This window comes from Amphiura filiformis, chromosome 13, assembly GCF_039555335.1.
Source record: "Amphiura filiformis chromosome 13, Afil_fr2py, whole genome shotgun sequence".
Lineage (NCBI taxonomy): Eukaryota > Metazoa > Echinodermata > Ophiuroidea > Amphilepidida > Amphiuridae > Amphiura > Amphiura filiformis.
In genome coordinates, this window is record NC_092640.1 from 56,598,333 (window position 1) to 56,625,396 (window position 27,064).

Genomic DNA, 27,064 nt, shown 5'->3' on the forward strand with positions numbered 1-27,064 from the left:
TTTAATTTTGTCTCCTATATGGAATATTTATTAATCGTGCATGCGTTCTTTCATGGAAATTCTTTTTTTTTTTTTGGTCTTTTTGTTTTAAATGTTTTTATATAGGCATTAGGCCTACATTTTTTTACTTTTATTTATGCTTAAATGAGCTCATCATGTATGGAGGCTATAATTTCTTTTTACTTTTTTTAATCGAATAACTTGTTACAAAGATTAAACATGTTAAATCTTAAAATTTATATTTATAAGTCCAAAACATTCTTAAGTTATTTTTGTTCGGGGATTGGATGGCTTTTATCATTGCATGCCATTCTGTTCTGTCGTTCTTTCTTTCTTTCTTTGATGTCCTTCTCTGATAACTTTACGATATATAGATATTATATTGATGCAATTATATACTTTAACATGTTTAAGATCATAATAGGCCTATATGACTATTTTCTTTTTTAAGTAAGAATAAGATCATGCAACATCATCTAAAATGAACACCGTCCTTTTAAATAAGCATGTTGCATGATCCATTAATAACATCTGACGAATGACAAAACACAAAATTGCTTTAATGACTCAGTAACAACCACCATGCGAGACGAAATTGAACCTTGATTTGACCAATATTATTAATGATACAAATGTGAAATATGATTATGAAATTCAATTATCGAATAATTATGAAATTGGTTTTGAGTTTGTGCGACTTCGATTTTTAGGACAAATTTAAACTGCCCTTTTTACAAATATGAATGATATAGGCCTAAGTGCGAAATACTCTGGGAAAACTTTAGGTCTATAGATGTATAGTATGTCGTGTTCAAGCTTTTGCATGTCAATGACTTTAAATCATCTGTATAGATAACTATTCTGGTTGAAAGATAGAGTTTGGTGTAAAATTCTACAGAATTAACTTCCCCAATCGCCGCGCGCACCCTTTCAATGTAATATTCATGAAAGAAATTTGAAAATGTGCACGAAGCGTGCATCACTTTTCTTCAATGAATTCGCCCCCTCCCAAGGATTAAAGCCTATGAAAATTAGGTTGAAATGAAGTTGAAATGAGGTTGAAATGAAGTTAAAATTAGGTTGATATCAGGTTGAAGCTAAAAAGCAACGTTGAAATCGGGTTGAAATCAGGTTAAAATTAGGTTGATATCGGGTTGAAATGAAACGCAAGGTTGAAATTGGGTTGAAGTCAGGTTGAAGCTTCAACGTTGATTCAACGTTGATTCAACGTTGAAATCAGGTTGAAATTAGGTTGATATCAGGTTGATATGAAACACAAGGTTGAAATCAGGTTGAAATCGGGTTGAAATTAGGTTGAAATTAGGTTGAAGCTTCAACGTTGATTCAACGTTGATTCAACGTTGACGAAAAGGTTGATGTCAACTTTCACTTTTCAACGTTGAATCAACGTTGATATATCAACGTTGATTCAACGTTGATTTCACGTTGATGTGCCCACTGGGTTATTGGGGCGCCTTCTATGGAGGGGTCCCAATATTTGTCTTGTAATTGCATTTTGCTTCCATTATATTGATTAAGACGTAGTCCCAACCAATCACAACTTTTGGTTACCTTACCTGAGCAAAGTTAATGAAAAATAACTGCTCTGTTGTAAACTTTTCGAAGCCTGGTAGTTTGCTTTTAGAATAGGCACTTTCTGTGTATGCCTGCAAGGTAAAAGGGGAAAAATGACAAATTGGGTCCTGTTGCAGAAAATACAGCTGTTCATAACCACAACTGCCTCCCCCATACCTGATATAGTCGATCACTGTCAAACACATTTGACAGCTGATGGATGACCTGTAGCCGTAACCTCTTTAAACCTTGACCCAGTTTTTCTTTCAGATTCCACCAAATTTCATCACAACACAGCAGGACGGCTTTGGTAGAAAATGTCACAACTATGCAAATTTATGATACTGCCATTGATCTTTCTGGTTTGATGGGGAAATTACTAGATGTGCTTGACCAACATACGTCATGCAATCATTTCATTTGGGTTGACACACTGCAGCAATACTACAGCCCATCCCTTAAAGACATTAGTTAATGATGATGAAATTGCATCTCAGCAAATTACTCCAGAGGAGATAAAATGCATATGATAAACTCTTAATACATTTGCACTAGTTATTTGACAAGGGACTCTTTGAAGCCATAATGGGTGATTTGCATAAAAATATATTCCTATTTAAATTTTAGTTTTCGCTGACCACATTACCCCTTTTTAATTTTGAGTCAAACAAATGAAAATTGCTATTTCATTCCAGTGCCTACAATGCATGTATTAGCTCGCCGATCGTATTATGGTGTAGCTTCACACAGCTGGGTCATTCAAACAAGAAGAAAGACGAATAGCGAATGTGTACAGTTTAGGGACCGTTCACAAACACTTGTAAGGGGGGGCCTGATGCAAAAAAATTTTATCGCGAAAATGTTTCGAGTCCCTCCCCCTTTACAGACCTCGAAAAATTTCAGTGCCCCCCCCTTTTTGACATGAAAATTATGGGTTAACCCCATAGAAAAGCCTATAAACTCAATTTTTCCAGGAAAAATTGTGGTCATTTTTTCAAGGCCCCCCTTAGGAGGGTCAAAAAATTTCAGGGCCCCCTTTTTGCATCAGGCCCCCCTAACAAGTGTTTGTGAACGGTCCCTTATTATACGTCAAGACGTAAGACATATAGTAATATGAACACAATTGATATATCAGACAGTGATTCATGATACACATGCAAGCGATGCCATCACTCGATCTGTGAACTCAGAATAAAACCCTGAGATCTCCGGATATATTATAAAGAGCACTCCAGGCTTAATCTTTCACGTGGTAATTTAGTACACCATTGAGCAATACAATCAAGCAAAAAGTAGAAATTCAAGAAAAATTGAGGGGATTGCTGTGGAGCAAATCTCACATGGCTTTAAGCCATGGTTCAGCTTACCTTATACGATTCTTTCATCCCACCATTATCTGCAATATTTTCTCCTTGAGTTTGAAAACCATCAAGCTAGAAAAAAGATATTTAAAATGAGAAAGATTATGTCGCAGGCCTTGATATTATTCCTTTCAGGAAAGCTAATTAAACATCAAGCTAATCTTTATTGTATGATTCATTTGTTGTCAAATTGAAATATAATATTAGATTTACTGCTTCCTGCAAAGAACATCAAGACAGTTATGGTGAGTAGTGGCATCAGTGGTGTAGATACCATGGGTGGGGGGGGGGGGGCTGAGGTTAGAAAAATGAAGTATATAGTGAACTTCAGCACTTTTTAGTGACAGAATAAGTTTATGGTACAAATGCCCGCGAAGCACGTGAAAATTCACCATTTTGAAGCTAAACTGTTGAAATATGGTACAGAAATTTGCACTTTTAGGCCTTTTGAGTTTATGTTACAGGGACCATACAAATTAATGTCATTTTGCAATGCCTTTGTAAGCTGCACTCATTCCACCATTATCCATATATAGAGCAGGAAATGTTTGCCCTCGGCACATGTATGCCCAGCACATGATTCCAGACCTGCCAACCTACTCAAGTTAGAAAGTACACAAACCAGGTACAGACAAATTCAAAGACTTGAGGTGTGCAATACTTTCAGCATTCAGGGAAGGTTTTGCAGGTCTAAATTTATTTAGATTTAATTAAGTGAAATTTCATTCATTTTCTGCTGTTCTTATATTTAAATTTGCCATAACTGAAATTTTCAGAAAGCATGACTGTCCCTCTTTTTCACTTTGGAAAACCCCATAATGAGGGACAGTCCATCAAAATGAGGGACATTTAGCAGGTCTGTGATTCTCATCACTACGGCCATCTGGGAATTTGGATCCCTACATTGTACCACTTCAAATTAATTTAGACACTGCCAAGGATTGCCATATACTCTAACCATGGATTGTAGTTCTACAGTCCATGATCTGACTATAACCCCAATGAAACTATAAGCTGGACCAAATATCAACTATTTCACATGAAACTCACCGTTTTGTTAATTTCTGGCATGGCATATTGGCTATACTGATCAATAATACACTGTGCTCTTTCATTGAAATTCTCAGAGGATTCATCAGACCACCATTGTTTTAAATTCCCATCTTTGTCAAATTTACGACCTGCAATAACAAAAGTGTAATTTTGCTTGTCGGTTCGACAACATCATTGTGATTATTTCTTACATTTCATTCCGATGTTTCATCTCCTCTTCTTCCTCCTTTTCTTCTTCCTCCTCTATATATTCTTTTTCTTCTTCTTCTTCTTCCTCGTCTTCAGCTGCTTCATAATTTACTCTTATTTCTGCGTAATCAACCCACTCCCCCGGGTCCTGAAGTGATCCCCTTGAAAACGGACAGGTAAGTCTTACCTCTATCATCAAAACCATGTGTTATCTCATGCCCAATGACAGTCCCGATTCCTCCGTAATTTAAATACCTTCAAAAATAAAGGGAACAAAATCAGTAACAAAATAAGAAGAGTTTTTTCCAATTAGTAGTAGGTATATCACCTCAAAAATAAGGGCAGCAGAAACACGTTATTTAATGTTTCTACGTGAATGACCTTTATTAAAGCATCAAAAATCAAAAAACCGAATTGAAATCGGTCAATGCATTGTGACGTAGTGCCAATTTTAAGATGCTCATAAATGGAATGCAAATCTGCCACAAATTGCTATAATGACAAAATTGGCACATTTCGAGATTTTGAAGGTTTATTTGGACACTTGCTTGAAAAAGCAACGTTAATTTAAGTATCACAGGTTAATTGCCTATCTTTTTTTACTTCGTCAAAGAAAACAAAATTAAAAAATCTATCATTGAATAATTATAATAAATTAACCAAATATACTATTTTAGCAATTCCGGCCAATCTGCAGACAAATAAAAGTTGAAAAAATTACTAAGTTCAGCTAATTAATATGCAAAATTGATGCCAAAAGAAAACCGTACATGATATCAGGGTGCGGTTTTTTCACAAACATATGTATACAAAGTTCTTTCAATTGATAACAAAAAATACACAAAAAGTAATCAATTATGCAAATTAGCTTATTACAGCTAATTATGTATTCATGATATTATTATGTAAATTAGGCATGAGTAATTTTGGTTTTTTTTCGATGTTTAATGAAAGTCTTTTCATTCATCATGAATTTGTCAAGTATGAACCTATTATGATGTTGAGTAAAGAATCTGCAGTTAATTACTTTAATATAATACAAAAAAAAACTTTGACATTTTGATGGTGTCTGGAATAGAATTTTCATTTTTTCTGTAAATATGGTATGTGTCACCATTGCTCAAAGCCAAATCCGAAAAGTAAAAATAAAAATTCATTTGCAATGAGACTTTAAATTAACATTTTGTTATCTGGATTAACATGGGAAGAGAAACGGTAAACGGAACAGCCCCTCTATTATACCGCGTATACAAAATGGTGTGGCCTTGGACACACACAATGGCTTAGAGCTATTGTGGTTTGGAATATTACTCCTTTAAACTCACTTAAAAATGTTTTGTTTCAAATCGTTTTCCTCAAGTGTGCCATTCGTTGTCGACGGAAATAATTTACATGCTTAGAAAGATTAGTATTTCAGCTAAATGGTGGTAGATCTTGATTTTTCAAAAGGCCTATATTTATTGATTTATGAGGGATCTTCAACAATCCATAAAAATAGGTAGTAGCTCTTAAACGAAGCAATATTTATTTTTAAAAAAACCGATGGTAGTCACAAAAAGGTTTCACACACCATATATCAAAAATTCAAACAATTGTGATAAATAGCACATATGAGGAAATTAATTTTTCGGCATGGATGTTTGCCAAAATTGAACAACTTTCATGCGCGCGCTTTTCAATTGACTGTTATGCTTGCATGCACAGTGTGGCAGAAGTATTGTGCAGCCACTGTGACATGCCTATTAGTAGCGAGTGACAAATACTGTACAGGAAGGTATTAAGCGGATTTAGTTTTCTCCCATTCTCAAACAGCATATATTTTTGGTCCCAACATCAATGTGTACCATTGCATTCTGCAGCTATACAGCAACAGCTGTGATCAAGTATGATGACTTCTTTTAGTCATTTGCACATTAATGAATATTATTAACAGTGTATTCTACAATCTTAACGGGAGTGAAAAGGGGATGATTTCAAAATTATCATATTGTATTGAAATGCACATACACATGGTGCAGACCATCAACATATCCCGACAAACATTGACTTACTATGTCCCATAGGCATATTCTTTTCGCAACAGTAACAGTAAAAAATTAAGGGGGTATAGAGGGTATATATTTACAATTATATTTATAATTGTGAGATTACAAAATGTATTTAATATGTGATTATGTTGTAGAAAATTCCAACTTGTGGTTTCTGCAACTAAGATTACTATAAATTTATAGAACTTTGTAGAATACCTCACAAAATGTGGCAAGGTTATTTCAAGGTCATCTGAGGTAAAATTACTAAAGATTTTTGCATTTTCATGATACTTGGTAGAAAATACTTCACGAAATATGGCGATTGTATTCAAGATCATATGAAGAAAAATCAGGGGTCACATGAGATTAATTTCCCGGGATTAATTTATTACAGATTCCCTCATTTCAAATTTTCATTTCAAAGTTTTGGTTTCTCTTTTGTTCAGAAACCAAAAATCAAGGGATTAAAAGGTAGAGCAGATCCGCTGGGAGGACACAGTATAGAGTATATAACCATAAGTATATAATGGCCTTTTGTGCTAACATAATTATTATCGGATATCTATCGCTGCAGGCGGTAGTTGATGGTCTTTCAAATCTGATTTAGGCTTACTTCAGATAAGTCTGTCGTAGGTGGCATACTTTCATGTCGCCATATAATTAGACCCCAAGTTCTAGGCCTAGAAATCATGCGTGTATATTGGGGGAGTTTTGTTTGTTAGTATGAAACATAAACGATGCATGATGATGGAGATGATTTGATTATGAATTAGTTTATTGTCCCCGGTAAGTACAACCCATATCTTACCTAGGCCCCCCTCTCCCCCACCTGTATAACCTCTTCTTCCCTAAGTGTCTCCTTCTCCCCCTCCTCGCCTCCCCTACATTCGATATCTCCTCTATCTCAAGCTCTTCCCCTTCCCTTTCCACTTCCAATGATCTCTCCCATCTGTATCTCTTTCCCCCCTCCACTTACACCCCCCCACACCCTGTTCCCCCCTCACTCTCCCCCCTCTTCTCATTTTATAATATCTCGATTAATAAATAACAGTCAATTTAAACCAGCCTGGATATTGCATATTGGAAGTCATATATGACTTTTATAATCATGCATACGATCGATATAATAGAAAGCTATAGCTTTCTATTATATCGATCGTATGCATGCGATATAATAGAGAAGTGTATAATAGTGTATATATCACTCAAGTGTCGATTTTCAATGGTCTATATTTTTCACAGTGAAATAAGCCATGGCTATTTCCAAAACTAAAAGCTACTAAATCACGCTTTCAAATGTAGATGGACTTGTGCGACTCTCTGCTCGTGAATATTGCACTGCGAAATTTAAAAACTTCTTTTGTATAATTTGATCAAGGTAACTTCAAACCTGATTTCCGATTACATAACAAACTGAATTAAAAACCGAAACGGCTTGCTACAAATTTAAAGTTTCTAACAAAGGGTATAGACAAAGATGTCGATAGCTATCGATAATGATGTCACTCAAGAGCTTAGGCAGGATAATGTGACCAAAACTAATTTAAAATGACCGAATGTTAAGTTTTATGGTAATAGGCGAATTATTTCCACAGTATTATGTCAAGGTCACCGGGTCATTTATCCGAGTTAGCCAAATTAGCTAGGATATGTAGATTTTCATTCTTTGTAGCCTTTGTTATATGTTGCCTTCGCTGACATTTGTGGTTGAAAGTGGGGCAATATATTTGTGTTTGGAAGATATTGATAAGATTCTAAAACAAACATTCACACCCTCCCATCCACCCACCCCACCATCCCTATTTAATCCCTCATACGCTCGTACAAGGCCATTTAACTTACCAGGGAGAATCTTTGTGGTAAAACGGTGGTTGCAAAATTCCAGCTGGGAAAACTGAAAAGAAATCGGAAAATTAAGCAATGTAATTGTTACAAAATCTTTCCCAACAGTTTTTGAAATTGATTTTTTAACTCGGGCACTTTCCGAGCTCAGATGCGTGAAAGATCTCAATTGTGAAAACTGGAATATAATTTACATAGGTATAATATCATCAATATCATAAGTCTGATGATTAGGAAGTGTAATGAATTCGAGGTTCAGGGTTAGTCGGATCATGCCACTTATAAAAGTCTTCAGGGGCATATTATGATCCACAACCTCATCCCCCCAAACTTTTCTCAAAAAAAGTTGAGATTTTTATACCACTGGAAAGCTCTGGCTACGTAATGTTTATGTAGAATGTAATGCACATAATCAGTGTACTACACATTATCATGCATAACTCATAAACGCAAAATCAGAATCAACTTAAAGTTTGGGATTTAATAAGCTTTTTTTCGTGCACCAAATTATCAATTTAGGGTAATGTATTATTAATGTACAGTATAATGCTTATTTGTTGATGTAACATAACAACTCATCTTTCTTCTTACCCATCCTATTTCGAGATTTGGAGTAATAAGCATTCACTACTGCAGGTCCTGTACTCCATCTGTTCAAGACAAATGAATTACGTTGTCACTCATCATTGATTAAAGCAAAAGACTATATTGTATTCACAAAATTCCACAAGCAGGGCTTTATGAACTTGATGAGTACCCCCCGGGGGGGGGGGGTAGGCATACCCCTAATATATCTCCCCTGTGCACTAAAAAGTTCAATATGAGCTGCCAAATGATATTGGCTACTCATGGGCCTTGGAGTGATGTCATAGGCTTATTACACTTGGCACTCGTCTTTTATATCTACAGACATTGCACAGTGTCAACACCCTACATTATAAATATTTGCTCATACAGCTCCATACTCCGTTGGTGAAATCAATATTCTATTATTGACATAGATAAAGAAAGTTTACATATGCATTGTGATATACACGTGTGATCGAATATTATAATACAAGCACCTGGATCATAGGTGAATGGGCTAAATGTGTTCCTTTATATAATTGTAATTCTCATAATTAAATATATCACAATTTTAACTTACGATTTAAAAATCGTTACGCCAAAAGAGCAGTAAAAATGTATCCAGAGCAAACAGCAATGGTCGCTAATTAGTGTATTTAATTTCAAGTTAGTGTATTAAAAACAAAACCCGGCTTTTACCTGAAAACAAATCGAATTTCCTTGTAATAGCAACACCATATGGGATACTAGAGCATGCGCAAATCCTAATAACGTGTAGAATAGAACTTGGTGGTATCTCATATGATAGTCGTACTATGCTTAGCCTGAGTTGCTCGGCCTATCTCGAACAAAATCGCCATGCGTAGCTATTGAAAAACGAGAGGATTCGCCGTACTATCACGGCAATTTTTGACATGAAAATATAGGGATGATGACGCTGTGCATTGCTCTGGATAAATACATTTAACACTGTAACTCACTCATCTTTATCGACAGATTTCCTCAAGCGTGTCAAACGTTCCCATGCAATCCAGATTCGTTGACTTACTGAGTTTTCAAAGTACTTATTACCTGCTTCTACATTAAACTGAAAAAAAAAGTTTCAAATATATTTGAGTTTGTTGTGTTGTCATAACAAATTGTGATTTCCCCATTCTGATGAACACTAGATTTTTTGAACCATTCCTATAATATAAACCATGGATCCTGTCTATTTCTTAAAGGTTAGCAACTATTTTAAACTGTTGCGATTTGGTAGTTCACAGCATCTTGCGAATGGTAGTGATCATTGCATTGATCATTCCATAGCAAGTTTGTAGAATAATTCAAATATCACAGATATACTTTTGTAGGTCCTGTGGTTCTTGAGTTATGTTGTAAAGCGGGCTGAAACAACACTTTTGTAAATCATACGTAACTCATTAACAACAATAAATAATTAAGAGTATTTTTCCAAGGTAAATAAGCAACAATTGACATGAAAGTTTCTTTCTAGGAAAAAAATCAGCCGTGTTATACGTCGCATGACAGTAGCCACGTACAACAACGATCAACAATATACGACTAGGAATATACTCTCTTAAATTGCCCGATTGAATATTCAGTCAAAAAGATGGAATTTTCAATCGTGTGCCGTCCCGAATTAGGGACAAATCGTTTTTGATTGTATATTCAGTCGAATGATTTGAATTTTCTTTTTTTTTCAATCAAAATGAGTGATTCTCAATCTTATAGCGATTGAAGTTAGGGGCAAATCTTATTCGATTGAATGTTCAGTAGAAAGGGTTAGATTTTCATTGTTTTCAATCTTTTACCGTCCCGAATTAGGGACAAATCCTTTCCAGTTGAAAAAAAGATTGAAAATATTCACTCTAAAAGTTTAAATCTCATTACAAACATATGCAAGACATGCCATTTGGCAGTACATTAGGGGTAACACATGATTGGATAGTGAAATCAGTCTGCAAAAAGTCAAACCAAAAAAACATTTCAATCTATTTTTCAATCTATTTAGATTGATTCCTATCATAAATCGTTAAAAGATTGAAATATTTCAATCGGCCAATTTAAATTTCATGATATTCCTTAACCTCGCCTAAATACCTGACAGTGATACCTACCTTGATGTAATATTCATTTAGAGTGTCATCTTCATAGATCCAATCCGGGTATCCAATCTGTTGACGCATTGCATCAATCTAAAACAGGCAGGAGGAAAACACAAATTACTTGAAACCTTAAAGCAATCAAGTGTGATTTGCATAAAAATAGATTCCTATTTAAATGCTAGTTTTCACTGATCACATCACATTATCCCCTTTTAATCTCTCTCTCTCTTTATATTGAAATTGGTATAACTTGGAAGAATTAAGTCGCATCGTGCCTAAAGAGGTATCAAAATACGCAGAACTATCGTGATCGTCCACTTTATTTGGTAAGGAATCGCTTTTGTTTTAAGAGATCGGATAGCAACGTTCGCACAGTATTTTTTGTGGGACATGAGTGCACATCAGACATATCGAATTGCATTCTGAATACGAGGAATCCGAATGTCCTGATATCAATTAATTTTGATTTTTTGAAATTGGCGATATAAAATGTATATCTTTCGTTTCTTTCGTCAAAAAAAACCCTCATTAGTATACTAGTTTCAGTTTAGAGGCATATAAGCGGTTCCAAAAAATAAGCCCCCCCCCTAAGAATTTTTGGTATAATCCAAAAACGGCCTTACCAATTCTCTTGTTTTTAAGTTTGGAACATAGGCTGATTAGTTATGCATCAAGTGAGCGGGGTTTTGTTGTTATCTTTTATCATCTTCACTTAGAAATACAGCCATTTATAAAATTTTCGGCCAAAAAAAGCTGCACTTTTCTACATAGACTTTTTATGCATGACATTTGGTTTCAGACCTCTTTCACTTGAAGGAAATTAATCAAAAAGGAATGTTTCTATATTTTGTTTTTGTTTTTTATTAAAGTAACTTTAGTTAAGATGTTCATGAATTAATTTTTACACATTTCAAACATGTTTTATGGTTCAGTGAGTAATCATTTACCCGTTTATGAAATTTTATTCATCAACAAAATTTGCACTTTTCTAAATTGGCTTTTTGTATGCATTAAAATGCGCAAATTTAATAAGTGTTTCATTCTAATTAAATTTATTAGGAAGGAACAACTGTAACTTCAGTGACAAATCTTGTGTTCATTGATTAATTTAACTAATGGAGCAACATATTCCTGGTTAGATCTTTTATGCTGGATCCCTATACACTTGTTTCATTGGTCATTCATTGAATGGTTCAAAACATTTATATGGATGGCCGTTATCAAGATTCAACTTGTTACAAGCGGACAACACCACCAGTAAAGGACTTTGCAGCAAATCCTGCAGCATGCGGGGAACCAGCTTGACCAACAGCAGAGAAGAACGATGCTTGGAAGCCATCTCACATTAAGGAAGGCCTATAGTTCATTATTGAACGACATTAATAAGCTGCAGCATTCATTTTAATTTATTCACTGAACCATAAAAACTGTTTTTGAATGTGTGACACCTAAATCAGGAAAAGCTTAAATTTAATTAAATTCAATTTTGCTTCTTTTTGATTAAATTACTCACTTACAGGGAAAAAATTTTCAAACACAAATTGAAGCATAAAAACCCTATGTAGAAAAATGCAACCTTTTTTTGACCGAAAATTTCATAAATGGCTGCACTTTGTAATGAAGATGATAAAAATTGGCAACAAAAACCCACTCACTTGATGCATAACTAATCAGTCTATGTTCCAAACTTTAAAACAAGAGAATTGATCAAGCCGTTTTTGGATTATACTAAAATGTCTTGGGGGGGGGACTTACTTTTTTGGAACCGTTTATGCTTGTAGAAGTTTTCTTACACTTCAAGCCATAATGTGATATATACAATAGATTATTCTTATAATAATGCTTGTTTGTACTGCCGCCTCTATTAGTTATACACTGTTAGAATCAATTAGTCAAATGACAAAAAAAATAGTCATTCACATGGTCTAATTGGACTAATTATTAAATAGTCATCACATCAAAGATTAGTCAAATGACTAAATATAATTAGTCTTTCAAAAACGTCTAATTGGACTAATTATTTGCTAGATTAGTAATGCACACAATTTAATTGAATACTTGAGTGGAAGAAGGGCCCAACTCCATGAACACTTTTTTTGAGACACTAACAAAAAATACACTATTTGGAAAAGTTTCAAGAGACAGACTGTTTTTATCTTTAGGGGACATTGAGCACTGGTACATGAACATACATAACATACATTTGAAATAATATATGTTGCAATGGCAACGGTACAGGTCTTTTAAGATCTGATAAACTCATTTTGGTAAAATGGAGTTGGGCCCTCCTTCCACTCAGGTATTCAATTAGTCATGCACAAAATTTAAATAGTCATGCAAAAATATTAATTAGTCAAGCAAGACAATAGATGAGTCAAAAAACAACAATAATTCGTCTTTCACATGAGCTATAATTACGCCTAATAAAATTAGTCATGGTGTGCCGTGGATCACTTTCTTTCTTGATGACCACCAGACAGGGTCTAATTCTGCATAAAACCGGGCAACGTTATTTCTATAGGTCTGCTGCGCATTCAAATTGCATTGTATTGCATCGTAATTTCATTTGTGCCTATGCTAATTATGTTTACACAACATGAACTCACGTGTTTTCAAGCAAATTCGCCGATAATAGGTGATCAAAAGCGATCGGAATGTTACAAAAGTACAGATCGCATTCAGCTTACTTCATATGAGATGATCTTTGGAAAAATACGGCATAATTTGTCTTGGTGTTTGCGGAATGCCATGCAGTAAATATTAATACGTTGCGGCAATTCATGATTGACAACTAACAATCGGCGTGTCCTTCGTATCCTCCACTGTCAGTTTCTTATCCACTCACTAATCCTCACAAAAGCTTTGTGTTGATTACGTAATGTGGAGGCAAATTGCAATAAGTACAATGAAATAATGAGTAGGGCGGGCTCCGAGGCGGGTTTCTTCTTCATCTTACGTAACAGTATTGTTCTCCAAAAAACCCGGAAGCTTGTCGTTTGGAGCTCTAGCTGAAATACACCAAGATAATGTAAGATAGTAAATGTAAACCTGTATTTTAGCTAGAGTATCTCGAGCTAATGACCACCCCAATATTTTCGACCAAGTGTGTACGGCCCTAGTACAAGTCACGCTCGTGGAAATACTGTATACATTACTGGTATTTAAAGGCCTAAAATATAGTCAAGCAAGACAATAGATTATGTAGCAATAAATTCAGGACAATCATAATAGGCCTATGTGTTATTTCGTATCATGGTATAAAGCATGAATGTAAAGCTTAATTTAACACACATGCACATCATGAACAGTCAATGTTGCCGCTCAGTCACGGCTCTGCAAGGTGCTAACACTTCAAAGTGTTCATAGTTCTGGTCGCTAGGGTTCAAACAGGAGGGTGAAAGTGCATAGGAACAATGCCGGAAACTACGTCACGCTATTGTTCGACTTAGACTACATCATTCTTAACGCGTGCGTGTTCGTTAATACAGCTTTAGTCTCCTCCACCTTCGCAACACGGTACGTGGAATGTCTGGAATCACACTGACGGCGGAGGAGAATACTAGCTGGTCAGACAGTTTAATTTTATCAAGCATATAATACCTGAACAATCACCGTCATTTGATCGATTTACTAATATAATTTTAATATTGTAAAGCTGTGTTCACACATGCACTTATTCCCGGTAATATTTTATCTAGGCTTATGTCCGATCGAATTAAATATTTCCGCTAATCCCTTAGTGCGTCCACATTTGTCGGCAATAGCCCTATACGCTGGCGAAGTTACGTAATAATCGGATTAACTACCATAGCAATAGGTGAATCATGCTGATTAGTTGCACCTGTAAGATTAGTATCTTTGAAAAGACCGGTATTGTATTCAATCTATGATTACAGACATACAGGTGATGAGTGCAACCTGCTTGTAGTACAGCGCGAAATGTTCAAAATTGTTTTCACCTATTGCTATGGTAAATAATCCGATAAATGACGTAACTTCGCCAGCGTATGCCCGACGTGTTATGTCCGTTAAAGCCTATTACCGGTCATAAATCTCTTCTTTCTACATGAGCATCATCAGAAAATTTAACCCGATTTTAAATGTTTTCACTGAAAATTCACTTTCAATAAACGCCCCTATTTAGAACAAATTACAGACAATGCGGTAGGTATGTCATGTAAGAAAAATGCAAATTCAAAAGTTCCAAAATTAAGACCAATTTTGTATTTATGTAGGTTCTATTATTTTTAATTATTATTATTGTTGTTGTTGTTGTTGTTGTTGTTGTTGTTGTTGTTGTTATTATTATTATTATTATTATTTTAGTTTGACAAAGTAGTCCCATTTTACAGTAGACTTAGCTCTATATCGCATTTTATACATGTAGGCCCTACTATGGTGGACATCTTTGAAAAAATGACAAAAATAAAAAAATTACACTGACTCCCATCATCATGCTATTTTTTTCTTGGGGGGGGGGTCCAAATTTACAAAAAGTCGGCTTCAATAAAATTGCGACCTCCCCTATTTCGGCAGCAAATATTTTATGACCCCCCCACCGTTTACACCCCGTCCCCAAAAAAAACCAGGCATCAGTCTTTTTGAATAAAATAAACACACTATCTGTAGTCATGCTGTGTTGTGACTCCCTACATTTTGGTCATCAAAAATATTTTATGACACCCCCTATTTTTCTATCCGTATATATTTGGGACCCCCCAATCATCTTATAAAATGCAATTGCATGCCTTTCTGTTATCATGCTTATGGCTTAATAAATTTCATCTCCATCTCCATCCAGGGCCATACTGCCCCCCCCTACTGAACCCTCTGGGGTTAACTTTTACTACCCCCCCGAAACTCGTGTAGGTTATCCAAAATAAGGATGGTCAATTGCTCCTGCGCCTGAATTTTTCACCCGATCATGGCGTGCGATGGAGAGTTTTCAGTGCCTTTATCACTACAGGTATCTGCTCCCCGACCGTATCGGACCCCCCCCTTGTCATGTAATAGCGTGGCTATCTCCTCCCAAAGCTTTTTTTTTTATCGCCGAAATACTTTCCGTGTCTCTCCAAATTTTGAGTATAGCCAATGTTTCCTTGTCATTCCAATTGACCCCTCTATGGAAACGGGAAATCACAAGCAGCAAATAAAAAAAGAAGCTAAAAGGGAAATAAAGAACAGATTTCAATGTTCATTTTCAATGATTCTACCTGTTCAGTAATTCTTCCTGTTATAGTGAACGCTCCCATTTACTCATCTAACGGTGATGTCCGAAAAAAATAATCGCATCCCCAGGCCTTGCCGTTTGAGGCGAGCGATCGCTCTCGCTCGCCGCCGCTCGCCCAAACTCGATTTTTAGTGAGCGATTTTCCACTCGCCATAGACACTAAATATCACTCGCTGCGAATCTCCCAAAATCAGCCACTGAATCAGCCATTTCAGTATTTAATCGATGCTGTACTGCCTCCAAGCGTAGAAAGTGAAAAATGTTAGCGCGCTTCGCGCGCATTTCAACATAAATGTACATAAATACCGTGTCAAGACAGAAACTCTACTTGATTATTTCCTAAATAAGTGATATTTGTGAAAATTCGACCACTCGCCTACAATCATGCTAGCGAGTGATTAACCACTCGCCTTTAAAATCTAAACGGCAAGGCCTGCATCCCGCTAGTTTATATTAATATTTGCAGCTGCAGCCATAAATTACTCTGCTTAAAATTTTCCGCGAGTGATATAGGCCTACTCACAATTATATCCGACAGCCCAATAGTGCTGCGTGTCCACACGTAATTACTATTACCGGACGTAACGTTTCGATCGGTCTTAACAGCTCTTAACTCTGGTCATCTTCAGCCTTAAATTGTCGGATTTAAAGCACATTACGTCGGATATAGTAATTTTTTTTTTTCCGACGCTCATTCACACTGCCACTTATATCCGATACTATTACCGACGTAATTTAAGTCGGTAATAGTCCGACTGTGTGAACACGACGAGTCGGCAATAGCTCTATGTCCGACGTGTTTATATCCGAGCTATTACCGGTCATAACTAACCGGAAATGGTCAGCAGAGCTAATGTCTCCTTCTCTTTTCAGTTCATTCCTCTATTGCGTTTGATATTCGCACCTGCATCCATGATGATTTTGTTTTATCTCTCACTGGTCACACTATTTATACTTTGCTTCAAATCAGTTGCGCGAGTGATTTAATTTAACCCGGAAGTGTTCTTCACGCTGAATCACGCAGAAAGGTGAAAGGTCACAGTTATATCCGACAGCCCAAAAGCGCTGTTCAGTGTTCACACGTAATTACTATTACCGATCGTAACGTTTCGATCGGTCTTAACAGCTCTTAACCCTGGTCATCTTCGGATTTAAATTGTCGGATTTAAACCACATTACGTCGGATATAGTTATATCCGACGCTCATTCACACTGCCACTTATACCCGATACTATTACCGACGTAATTTAAGTCCGGTATTAAGTGGTTTAAGTCCGACTGTGTGAACAAGGCTTAAACCTGTTAACTTGTATATTTGTGTACTAAAGTATAAGGACACGTGAATAAAATCATGTCGAAGACAAAATGGCCGCTAATCCGCCTATTGTCTAGACCTAGGATGCATATTTCAACAGAGGGCAGCAGTCTAGGATGCCTATCCCTTTGTCTATCCACGTGTAATCAGCTTCAATGCACAAGCTCATACACGTGTCGTTCTTTGATAAGCTCATACACATGTCGTTCTTTGATAAGCTCATACACATGTCGTTCTTTGATGTCAATTGCATAGGCCTACAATAGAAACCGTGATCAATAATGAACGTTGGTCAAAAGACGAGCTTACTGAAGTGAGAAATTATGTACATGCAGATTCATCATTTATGCATATTGCCTTGAAAATCATAAAAAGCGATTGCTTGATCAACCCAAATTATTTTATTAGCGTTATATCTAAACCAAATTTCAAAACTACAAAGTGTTTTAAGTGACTTTTGACCCAGAAATGTATGAATTTGATGAGAAATTGTGATAAAAAATAATATTTTACAAGTAAGATTCAAAAAGAGAGAATCTCATCACAATCCAAACATAGATGGTCAAGTTCATGAAGAATGTTGCATACTGTTGTATGTTTTGTTACTTCGTTTTTGTAAAGGGAATAATGTTTAATCGTTAAAATCGGACATGAAAACTATCAAAAACTATCAAAAACACAACAAAAGCGTGCATCGCTATTTGTATGCATAATACAAATTATAAGAATTATACAGAAGTGAACACAAAAGGCTGTATCTTGAGAAAGAGAATGGTCTGATGCTAGAATCTTGGCAAGGAAACTCAGGTGAAATAAAGAAAGATATATCTGATTGATTTGTGTGACTTTTGAGCGTCAAATGTTTCAAAATTTAAAAATGAACAAAATGCGAGTAACTATGATGTCATCAACATAGCAGTAATATTCATAATGAATAATTATTGTTTCCTAAAGAAATAAATGATTAACAAATGGTTTGAATACATCGCACGACCTTATAGTAACTGTATCTAGAAATTTGTGCAAGTTACTTGTCAATTTTTGCCGGAAATGAGCATTTTATATGCTTATTGACCAGCTCATTAGCGCGATATGGGATATTCTTTACATCAGGTTTACTGCCCTCTGTTGATGACAGGGCTTCGAACTCTTATCAAGGCGATCTAGAAGTGCAGGGCCGTGCAGTATGCATGATATTACTGTATTATGGTATCGAATATAGTATATTTCAATATCTAGTAATACCTGGGATCTTACAAAAACATACAAGCTAGTTATACATCAAACATTTGAGAGAAAATCACAAATTCTTACCCTTTGGTGGACACGCATTTCACCATGACATGCAGACGATAATTACCTTGCAAGTTAACTTTGGCAACCGGTCACCCAAATAATTAGTCTTTCGACTAAGCTTAATTAGTCAAAAGCTCTGGCATGGCCAGTGGTTCGCATTCACATTAGTCTTTCATTGATATATTAGTCATGCAATTAGTAATGTCCATGTTAATTAGTCATTGTAATTCTACCTGACCAATTGCATTAGTAAATCGGTGCAATCTTAATTAGTCAACGAGCATAATTAGTAATACAAAACTTTTAATTAGTCTTTGCAAAATCGCAAGTAGTAATTGACTGTTAAAACTTAGTCTACACATGTCTAATTAGTCATTCAGCTTGAAAAGTTAGTCATTTAGTGAATGACTAATCTTTTATAGGTGTATTACTAATTTTTAGTGTTGTATGACTTTGCTATGTTTTTACTGGTTAATAAAAATGTTGACTTGTTTTTTGACCGAAAATGATACCAATAATGAACTTTGACCCTAAATCTAAAAATATCCTGCATGCATTGGAGAGCAACAATACATAATGTGAATGCAAGGTCACTCTGCTGTTTACTTTTTGAACTTAAAATTTTCAAGGTTTTGGTTTTAGACCGGAAGCGCCCCTTAATGACATTTGACTCCAACCACACCACACAGACACTCAACGTCTGGGTAATAACAATACATGTGTGCAAGTGACGTCACTTTGCTGTGTTATTTGGTCCTAGTGACCATTATGGCCAAACGGGCCTAATGCGCCTGTCACACTACACCGAATAGGTCTTCAGAAACGGATGGTATTTTAGTTAATCCGTTGTTGTTCGTCAATGATCGTTTTATGTTCTTTTTATGTCCTGCTATCATCCGCCAAATGCGTTTCGTGTTAGGTGATGTTCGTTAAGTCCGTCGGCAAGTTTTTTGCATGCACAAAACTTGAAACGGAGTGTACCGAATACACATGTTCGGTATTTATCCGATGTGTGTTCGTATGGTGCTGCATATTGCCGGAGTTTGTTCGCTCTCCTTTCGTTCATGTTCGTTCTTTGTTCGTTGCACTCGGCCCGTGTTCGTTGATATTCGTTCCTGTGAGGCCTTCACAGAAATATTCTTCCGAACTGGTGATTTCGCCACCGGATAGCATATTTTTGCATACCGTCTTAGTGTCACACTACACCGGATCGGTCTTCCGTATAAGAAACGGATGGTATTTTAGCAAATCCGTTAGTGTTCGTCAATGTTCGTTTTATGTCCTTCATATGTCCTGCTATTATCCGCCAAATGCGTTTCGTGTTAGGTGATGTTTGTTTAGTCCGTCGACAATACGTTTCAAGTTTTGTGCATGCACAAAACTTGAAACGGAGTGTGCCGAATACACATGTTCGGAAGTTGTCCGATGTGTGTTCGGACTGTTCTGTATATATACCCTGGGTTTGTTCGTTATTCTTTCGTTTATATACCGCAGGTGTTTGGGAGGTTTCGCAGGCGCTTGTGCCGGATGTAGGCCTATGGCGAACATGTGCATCGATCATGGGGGGGCACTTTTTGAAGGGTGTGGGACGCAATATCATATTCCCCCCAGTACTTTAGTGACTGACAAGTAGAAAAAGGGGAAAGGAGAGAAAAAAGAAAAGAAAGTGAGAAAAATTGAAGAGAGAAGAGAAGAGAAGAGAAAAGTTAAATTGCACGTAATTTAGTAGGCCTATGCATAGTATTGAGGGAGGGCACTTTCTGAAGGGTAGAGGACACAATATCAAATTCCTACCAGTTTTAGTGCTTGACAAGAAAGAAAAAAGAAGAGAAAACATGGAAAAGGTTAAATTGTATGTTATTGAGTAGGCCCAGGGTAGTAGTAAGCCTAAGTATAGACCTGTGATTATTATAGGCAGTGCTTAAATGTGGTTCCTTGGCGCAAAAGCCTGTGAAAATTACTGCCGGCCAGTCCATATGCAGAGCCCGTGATATTTTGTCACCAAAGTCAGTATTTAAGACGGACTTAGGTTTATTCCTGACTTTAACATATCAATCCATGCATGCTTTACCTGAAATTACGAGTCTGAAGTCTTATATCGAAGTGTCAGTGGACCCGTGTAACATTTTAAATTTTGCAAATTCAATTCGGGCCTTCTTTGTTTATTGTTTAAGGCAATAATAGTGTAAAAATGATGCACCAAAAACAATTTTCCAAATTTTCCATTTTTAAAACTAAATTTTTACACAATAGGCCTAATAATGTAAATACATTGCCCATACAAATGGCTTCAATTGGACCTTCATTTTGAAAAATGGACAAGTCTGTCATTTTGCTTCTGCTTTGGACATCCACGTGTTATGTTTAGAACAATTGTTTATATTATACAATAATGGTGAAAACTTTTCAATTTCTTCAATTAGGCTTTCGTTTCACCAATTTGCGGCTTTTTCAAACTAAAATAGTATCCAATATTAGTGCTAAAATTGATCCACAAATGGCTTCAATTGGTCCTTCATTGTCCAAAGGTTTCTCACCTCAATTCCCCCCCCCGGACGCTGGTTGCCCTGATATGTAAGATTTGTAGCCCTTTTTGTACTTTTTAGCCCATTTTTGACCAGTTGTCTTTCCCCACTTTGTCCACCCTCTGAAAACGTGCTTGCTATGCCACTGCCTCTGAGGGGCCTCAAACCCTCTCAAACACCCTCTCTTCCCCCACTTTCCTGATAGGGTCGACGTTCCTGCTGGTGCCACATGGGACGGATTCACCGGTCATTTATCGGACGTTGAACGATCGGATATAAGACGCCTGCAGGATTATTAGCGGCCACAACGCATAGAGAGACGAACAGGAATCGGACCACAAATCCCACCGAATCTCCTGCCGGACTGGTGATTTTTCCAACGGATAAAATATTTTTGTATACGGTGATGTTCGTTAACCCAGTCCGTCGTAGTGTGACAGACCTATAAAGCATATGGTTACGATGGCTCGTTGATAAGATTGATAGAAAGAAAGAAGAAGAGTCGTCGGAACAATTTGCGATTGTGAGAAGAAGAACCGTCGGAAAACAGTACAATCGCTAATTGGAAATTTGTGATTGTAAGAAGAAGAACCGTCGGAAAACAGCAAAACATATTTTGAATTTGCGTATGAAATTTTGACTTTACCTTTTCTCTGGCTACAACTTTGGTTTCTTCGTCCATCCATTCGTTGTACTCAAGCATGTCTTTGAAAGCTTTTCTTAAGTTGGCAATCATGATCTCAACCTGTATTGATTAAAAATACTATACATGTACATGTCGGAGATAAAATGAGAATATTTACTTACAGTCGGGAGGCCATTCGGCCAATAATAAATCATTAATCGATAAATAAATCAACAATTGATTGATAAATCAATAATCGATCGATAAATCAACAAATGATCGATATATTAACAAAACAATAAAATAATAAATGATTCTACAAAATAAAAACTTCTAATGGTGTTAAAATGCATCTACACGCTCTGATCTTTCCATTTTACCCGGCTGTGATTTCCGAAAAGTGACGTGGGTTGAGAAGTCACAGCTTGCGACCATCTGGGATTATTGAGCTCGTGACCACCTGGGATCATTGTGCTCGTGACCATCTGGGATTTTTGAACTCATGACCATCTGGGATCATTGAACTCGTGACCATCTGGGATCATTGAACTTGTGACCATCTGGGATCATTGAACTCGTGACCATCTGTCATCGACTCGTGACCATCTGGGATCATTGAACTCGTGACCATCTGGGATCATTGAACTCGTGACCATCTGGGATCATTGAACTCGTGACCATCTGGGATCATTGAACTCGTGACCTTCTGGGATCATTGAACTCGTGACCATCTGGGATCATTAAACTCGTGACCTTCTGGGATCATTGAGCTCTTGACCATCAGGGATCATTGAGCTCGTGACCATCTGGGATCACTGAACTCATGACCATCTGGGATCATTGAGCTCGTGACCATCTGGGATCATTGAACTCGTGACCATCTGGGATCATTGAACTCGTGACCATCTGGGATCATTGAACTCGTGACCATCTGGGATCATTGTACTCGTGACCATCTGGTATCATTGAACTCGTGACCATCTGGGATCATTGAACTCGTGACCATCTGGGATCATTGTGCTCGTGACCATCTGGGATCATTGAACTCGTGACCATCTGGGATCATTGAACTCGTGACCATCTGGGATCATTGTGCTCGTGACCATCTGGTATCATTGAACTCATGACCATCTGGGATCATTGAACTCGTGACCATCTGGGATCATTGATCATTACTTACAGTCGGGAGGCCATTCGGCCAATAATAAATCATTAATCGATAAATAAATCAACAATTGATTGATAAATCAATAATCGATCGATAAATCAACAAATGATCGATATATTAACAAAACAATAAAATAATAAATGATTCTACAAAATAAAAACTTCTAATGGTGTTAAAATGCATCTACACGCTCTGATCTTTCCATTTTACCCGGCTGTGATTTCCGAAAAGTGACGTGGGTTGAGAAGTCACAGCTTGCGACCATCTGGGATTATTGAGCTCGTGACCACCTGGGATCATTGTGCTCGTGACCATCTGGGATTTTTGAACTCATGACCATCTGGGATCATTGAACTCGTGACCATCTGGGATCATTGAACTTGTGACCATCTGGGATCATTGAACTCGTGACCATCTGGGATCATCGAACTCGTGACCATCTGGGATCATTGAACTCGTGACCATCTGGGATCATTGAACTCGTGACCATCTGGGATCATTGAACTCGTGACCATCTGGGATCATTAAACTCGTGACCATCTGGGATCATTGAACTCGTGACCATCTGGGATCATTAAACTCGTGACCTTCTGGGATCATTGAGCTCTTGACCATCAGGGATCATTGAGCTCGTGACCATCTGGGATCACTGAACTCATGACCATCTGGGATCATTGAGCTCGTGACCATCTGGGATCATTGAACTCATGACCATCTGGGATCATTGAACTCGTGACCATCTGGGATCATTGAACTCGTGACCATCTGGGATCATTGTACTCGTGACCATCTGGTATCATTGAACTCGTGACCATCTGGGATCATTGAACTCGTGACCATCTGGGATCATTGTGCTCGTGACCATCTGGGATCATTGAACTCGTGACCATCTGGGATCATTGAACTCGTGACCATCTGGGATCATTGTGCTCGTGACCATCTGGTATCATTGAACTCATGACCATCTGGGATCATTGAACTCGTGACCATCTGGGATCATTGAACTCGTGACCATCTGGGATCATTGAACTCATGACCATCTGGGATCATTGAACTCGTGACCATCTGGGATCATTGAACTCGTGACCATCTGGGATCATTGAACTCGTGACCATCTGGGATCATTGAACTCGTGACCTTCTGGGATCATTGAACTCGTGACCATCTGGGATTATTGAGCTCGTGACCATCTGGGATCATTGAACTCATGACCTTCTGGGATCATTGAGCTCGTGACCATCTGGGATCATTGAGCTTGTGTCCATCTGGTATCATTGAGCTGGTGACCATCTGGGATCATTTTACTCGTGATCACCTCTCGATCAACTCAATGAGCTCGTGACCACCTGGGATCATTGAACTCGTGACCATCTGGGATCATTGAGCTCGTGACCACCTGGGATCATTGAACTCGTGACCACCTGGGATCATTGTGCTCGTGACCATCTGGGATCCTTGAACTCATGACCATCTGGGATCATTGAACTCGTGACCATCTGGGATCATTGAACTCGTGACCATCTGGGATCATTGAACTCGTGACCATCTGGGATCATTGAACTCGTGACCTTCTGGGATCATTGAGCTCGTGACCATCTGGGATCATTGAACTCATGACCATCTGGGATCATTGAACTCGTGACCATCTGGGATCATTGAACTCGTGACCATCTGGGATCATTGTACTCGTGACCATCTGGTATCATTGAACTCGTGACCATCTGGGATCATTGAACTCGTGACCATCTGGGATCATTGTGCTCGTGACCATCTGGGATCATTGAACTCGTGACCATCTGGGATCATTGAACTCGTGACCATCTGGGATCATTGTGCTCGTGACCATCTGGTATCATTGAACTCATGACCATCTGGGATCATTGAACTCGTGACCATCTGGGATCATTGAACTCGTGACCATCTGGGATCATTGAACTCATGACCATCTGGGATCATTGAACTCGTGACCATCTGGGATCATTGAACTCGTGACCATCTGGGATCATTGAACTCGTGACCATCTGGGATCATTGAACTCGTGACCTTCTGGGATCATTGAACTCGTGACCATCTGGGATTATTGAGCTCATGACCATCTGGGATCATTGAACTCATGACCTTCTGGGATCATTGAGCTCGTGACCATCTGGGATCATTGAGCTTGTGTCCATCTGGTATCATTGAGCTGGTGACCATCTGGGATCATTTTACTCGTGATCACCTCGATCAACTCAATGAGCTCGTGACCACCTGGGATCATTGAACTCGTGACCATCTGGGATCATTGAGCTCGTGACCACCTGGGATCATTGAACTCGTGACCACCTGGGATCATTGTGCTCGTGACCATCTGGGATTTTTGAACTCATGACCATCTGGGATCATTGAACTCGTGACCATCTGGGATCATTGAACTTGTGACCATCTGGGATCATTGAACTCGTGACCATCTGGGATCATTGAACTCGTGACCATCTGGGATGAGCTCGTGACCATCTGGGATCATTGAACTCATGACCTTCTGGGATCATTGAGCTCGTGACCATCTGGGATCATTGAGCTTGTGTCCATCTGGTATCATTGAGCTGGTGACCATCTGGGATCATTTTACTCGTGATCACCTCGATCAACTCAATGAGCTCGTGACCACCTGGGATCATTGAACTCGTGACCATCTGGGATCATTGAGCTCGTGACCACCTGGGATCATTGAACTCGTGACCATCTGGGATCATTGAACTCGTGACCATCTGGGATCATTGAGCTCATGATCATCTGGGATCTTTGAACTCGTGACCATCTGGGTCTGGGATCATGAGCTTGTGACCATGTGGAATCATTGAGCTGGCGATCTGGGATTATTGAGCTGGCGATCATCTGGGATTATTGAACTTGTGACCATCTGGGATCATTAAGCTCGTGACAAGCTGGGATGGGATCACGGTTGGCAACCACGCTACAACTTCTTACTCACATTTGCTTTGCTCTCTCCAGGAAAATGCTCCCTAACGTACATCCTTCCAGTTGCAAACATGAGGGCGCCATTGACGACACTGACGCAGGTGCGATAGCGAGGAGGCTTTGACGGTATTCCATAAAATACTTCACGAATTTTCACCTGCTCATCTCTAAATCGTTGACTAAGATATGATATTCTTGACGATGCGAGCCGCCACATGATGTAATTAGCCTTTACTCTGTGAAGTAGAGAAGAAGGTGCTCCGATTTCAAGGAAAATGGTTTCAAATTGTTCGTCATGTAAAATAAACTTAAATAAGGAATAATACTCACCATCTAGGATGCGTCTTTAACTAGAAACATCATGAAATAGCCCCCGGGGCACTCCAACTTTGGAGGTGACGCGTATGTAGGGCTGTTAAGACCCCTTTTTCAGCATCGCTGTCACCCAAAGACCCCATATTTTTTACGAACACATGCTCTGTCACCCGAAGACCCCCTATTTTTCCATTTGATTTGTCACCCAAAGACCCTTACAAGTTTAATTTGAACAGCAACTTTCATTTATCACTGATTTTGTTACTTATTTTGAAAAAAAAACCAGTGAAATTTGAAGCCATTTTGAACTAGAAATTCGATTTTCGAGGTTTTTGCTGCGCTGTGTCGGCTCTCACCCAAAGATTCCATTTAAAAAAAAGGTCATGTTCGCACCCAATGACCCCATATTTTTTTACATTTTGCTCTCACCGAATGCCCCTTAGTGCGAAAGTGCCAGCCCTACACCTATATCCATTTCATATTGAAGTGCCCCCCGGAAATAGCTTGACCTTTATTGCTGGATTTTGGCAATAAAACATTCTACAGTGCAATCTATTCCGTATTTGAGTTCAATTTACATGACGAACAATTTGAACCATTTTCATTGAAATCGGAGCACTTTTAGTTTTTGACCCTCACCCCTGTGTGGTCATAAAAGCTGACCACCGCCCAATTGTTACCTTTCTGCTAATAACTCATGAATGGTATGCCACAGTTAGGTTAAACTTACTATACTTTTTCTGAATCGTTATGACAAGAGGAATCTATCGTCTCATATAACATGGGCGACATCATTATTTTAAGTTTTTTTACGCCAAAAATAATGATGTGGCGTGTTATATGAGACGATAGATGCACGACAGCGGCTAAAACAATACCTTTATTCTCATTCTTGAACACTTCA

The 27,064-nt window shown here is 37.9% G+C and overlaps 1 protein-coding gene across 1 annotated transcript in view; it reads right to left on the bottom strand.

The window, feature by feature from the left end:
* The window catches only part of LOC140167775 (membrane metallo-endopeptidase-like 1), a 75,994-nt gene that overhangs the window by 22,232 nt on the left and 26,698 nt on the right, over window positions 1–27,064 (bottom strand). Inside the window, exons 9-18 of the mRNA XM_072191067.1 lie at window positions 25,859–26,081; window positions 21,738–21,836; window positions 10,738–10,815; window positions 9,598–9,704; window positions 8,642–8,700; window positions 8,051–8,102; window positions 4,366–4,433; window positions 3,987–4,117; window positions 2,943–3,008; window positions 1,578–1,667 (exon numbers count right to left, since the gene is read on the bottom strand). Of these exons, the coding sequence (XP_072047168.1) occupies window positions 1,578–1,667; window positions 2,943–3,008; window positions 3,987–4,117; window positions 4,366–4,433; window positions 8,051–8,102; window positions 8,642–8,700; window positions 9,598–9,704; window positions 10,738–10,815; window positions 21,738–21,836; window positions 25,859–26,081 (973 nt within the window). The remainder of the gene's footprint in view (window positions 1–1,577; window positions 1,668–2,942; window positions 3,009–3,986; window positions 4,118–4,365; window positions 4,434–8,050; window positions 8,103–8,641; window positions 8,701–9,597; window positions 9,705–10,737; window positions 10,816–21,737; window positions 21,837–25,858; window positions 26,082–27,064) is intronic.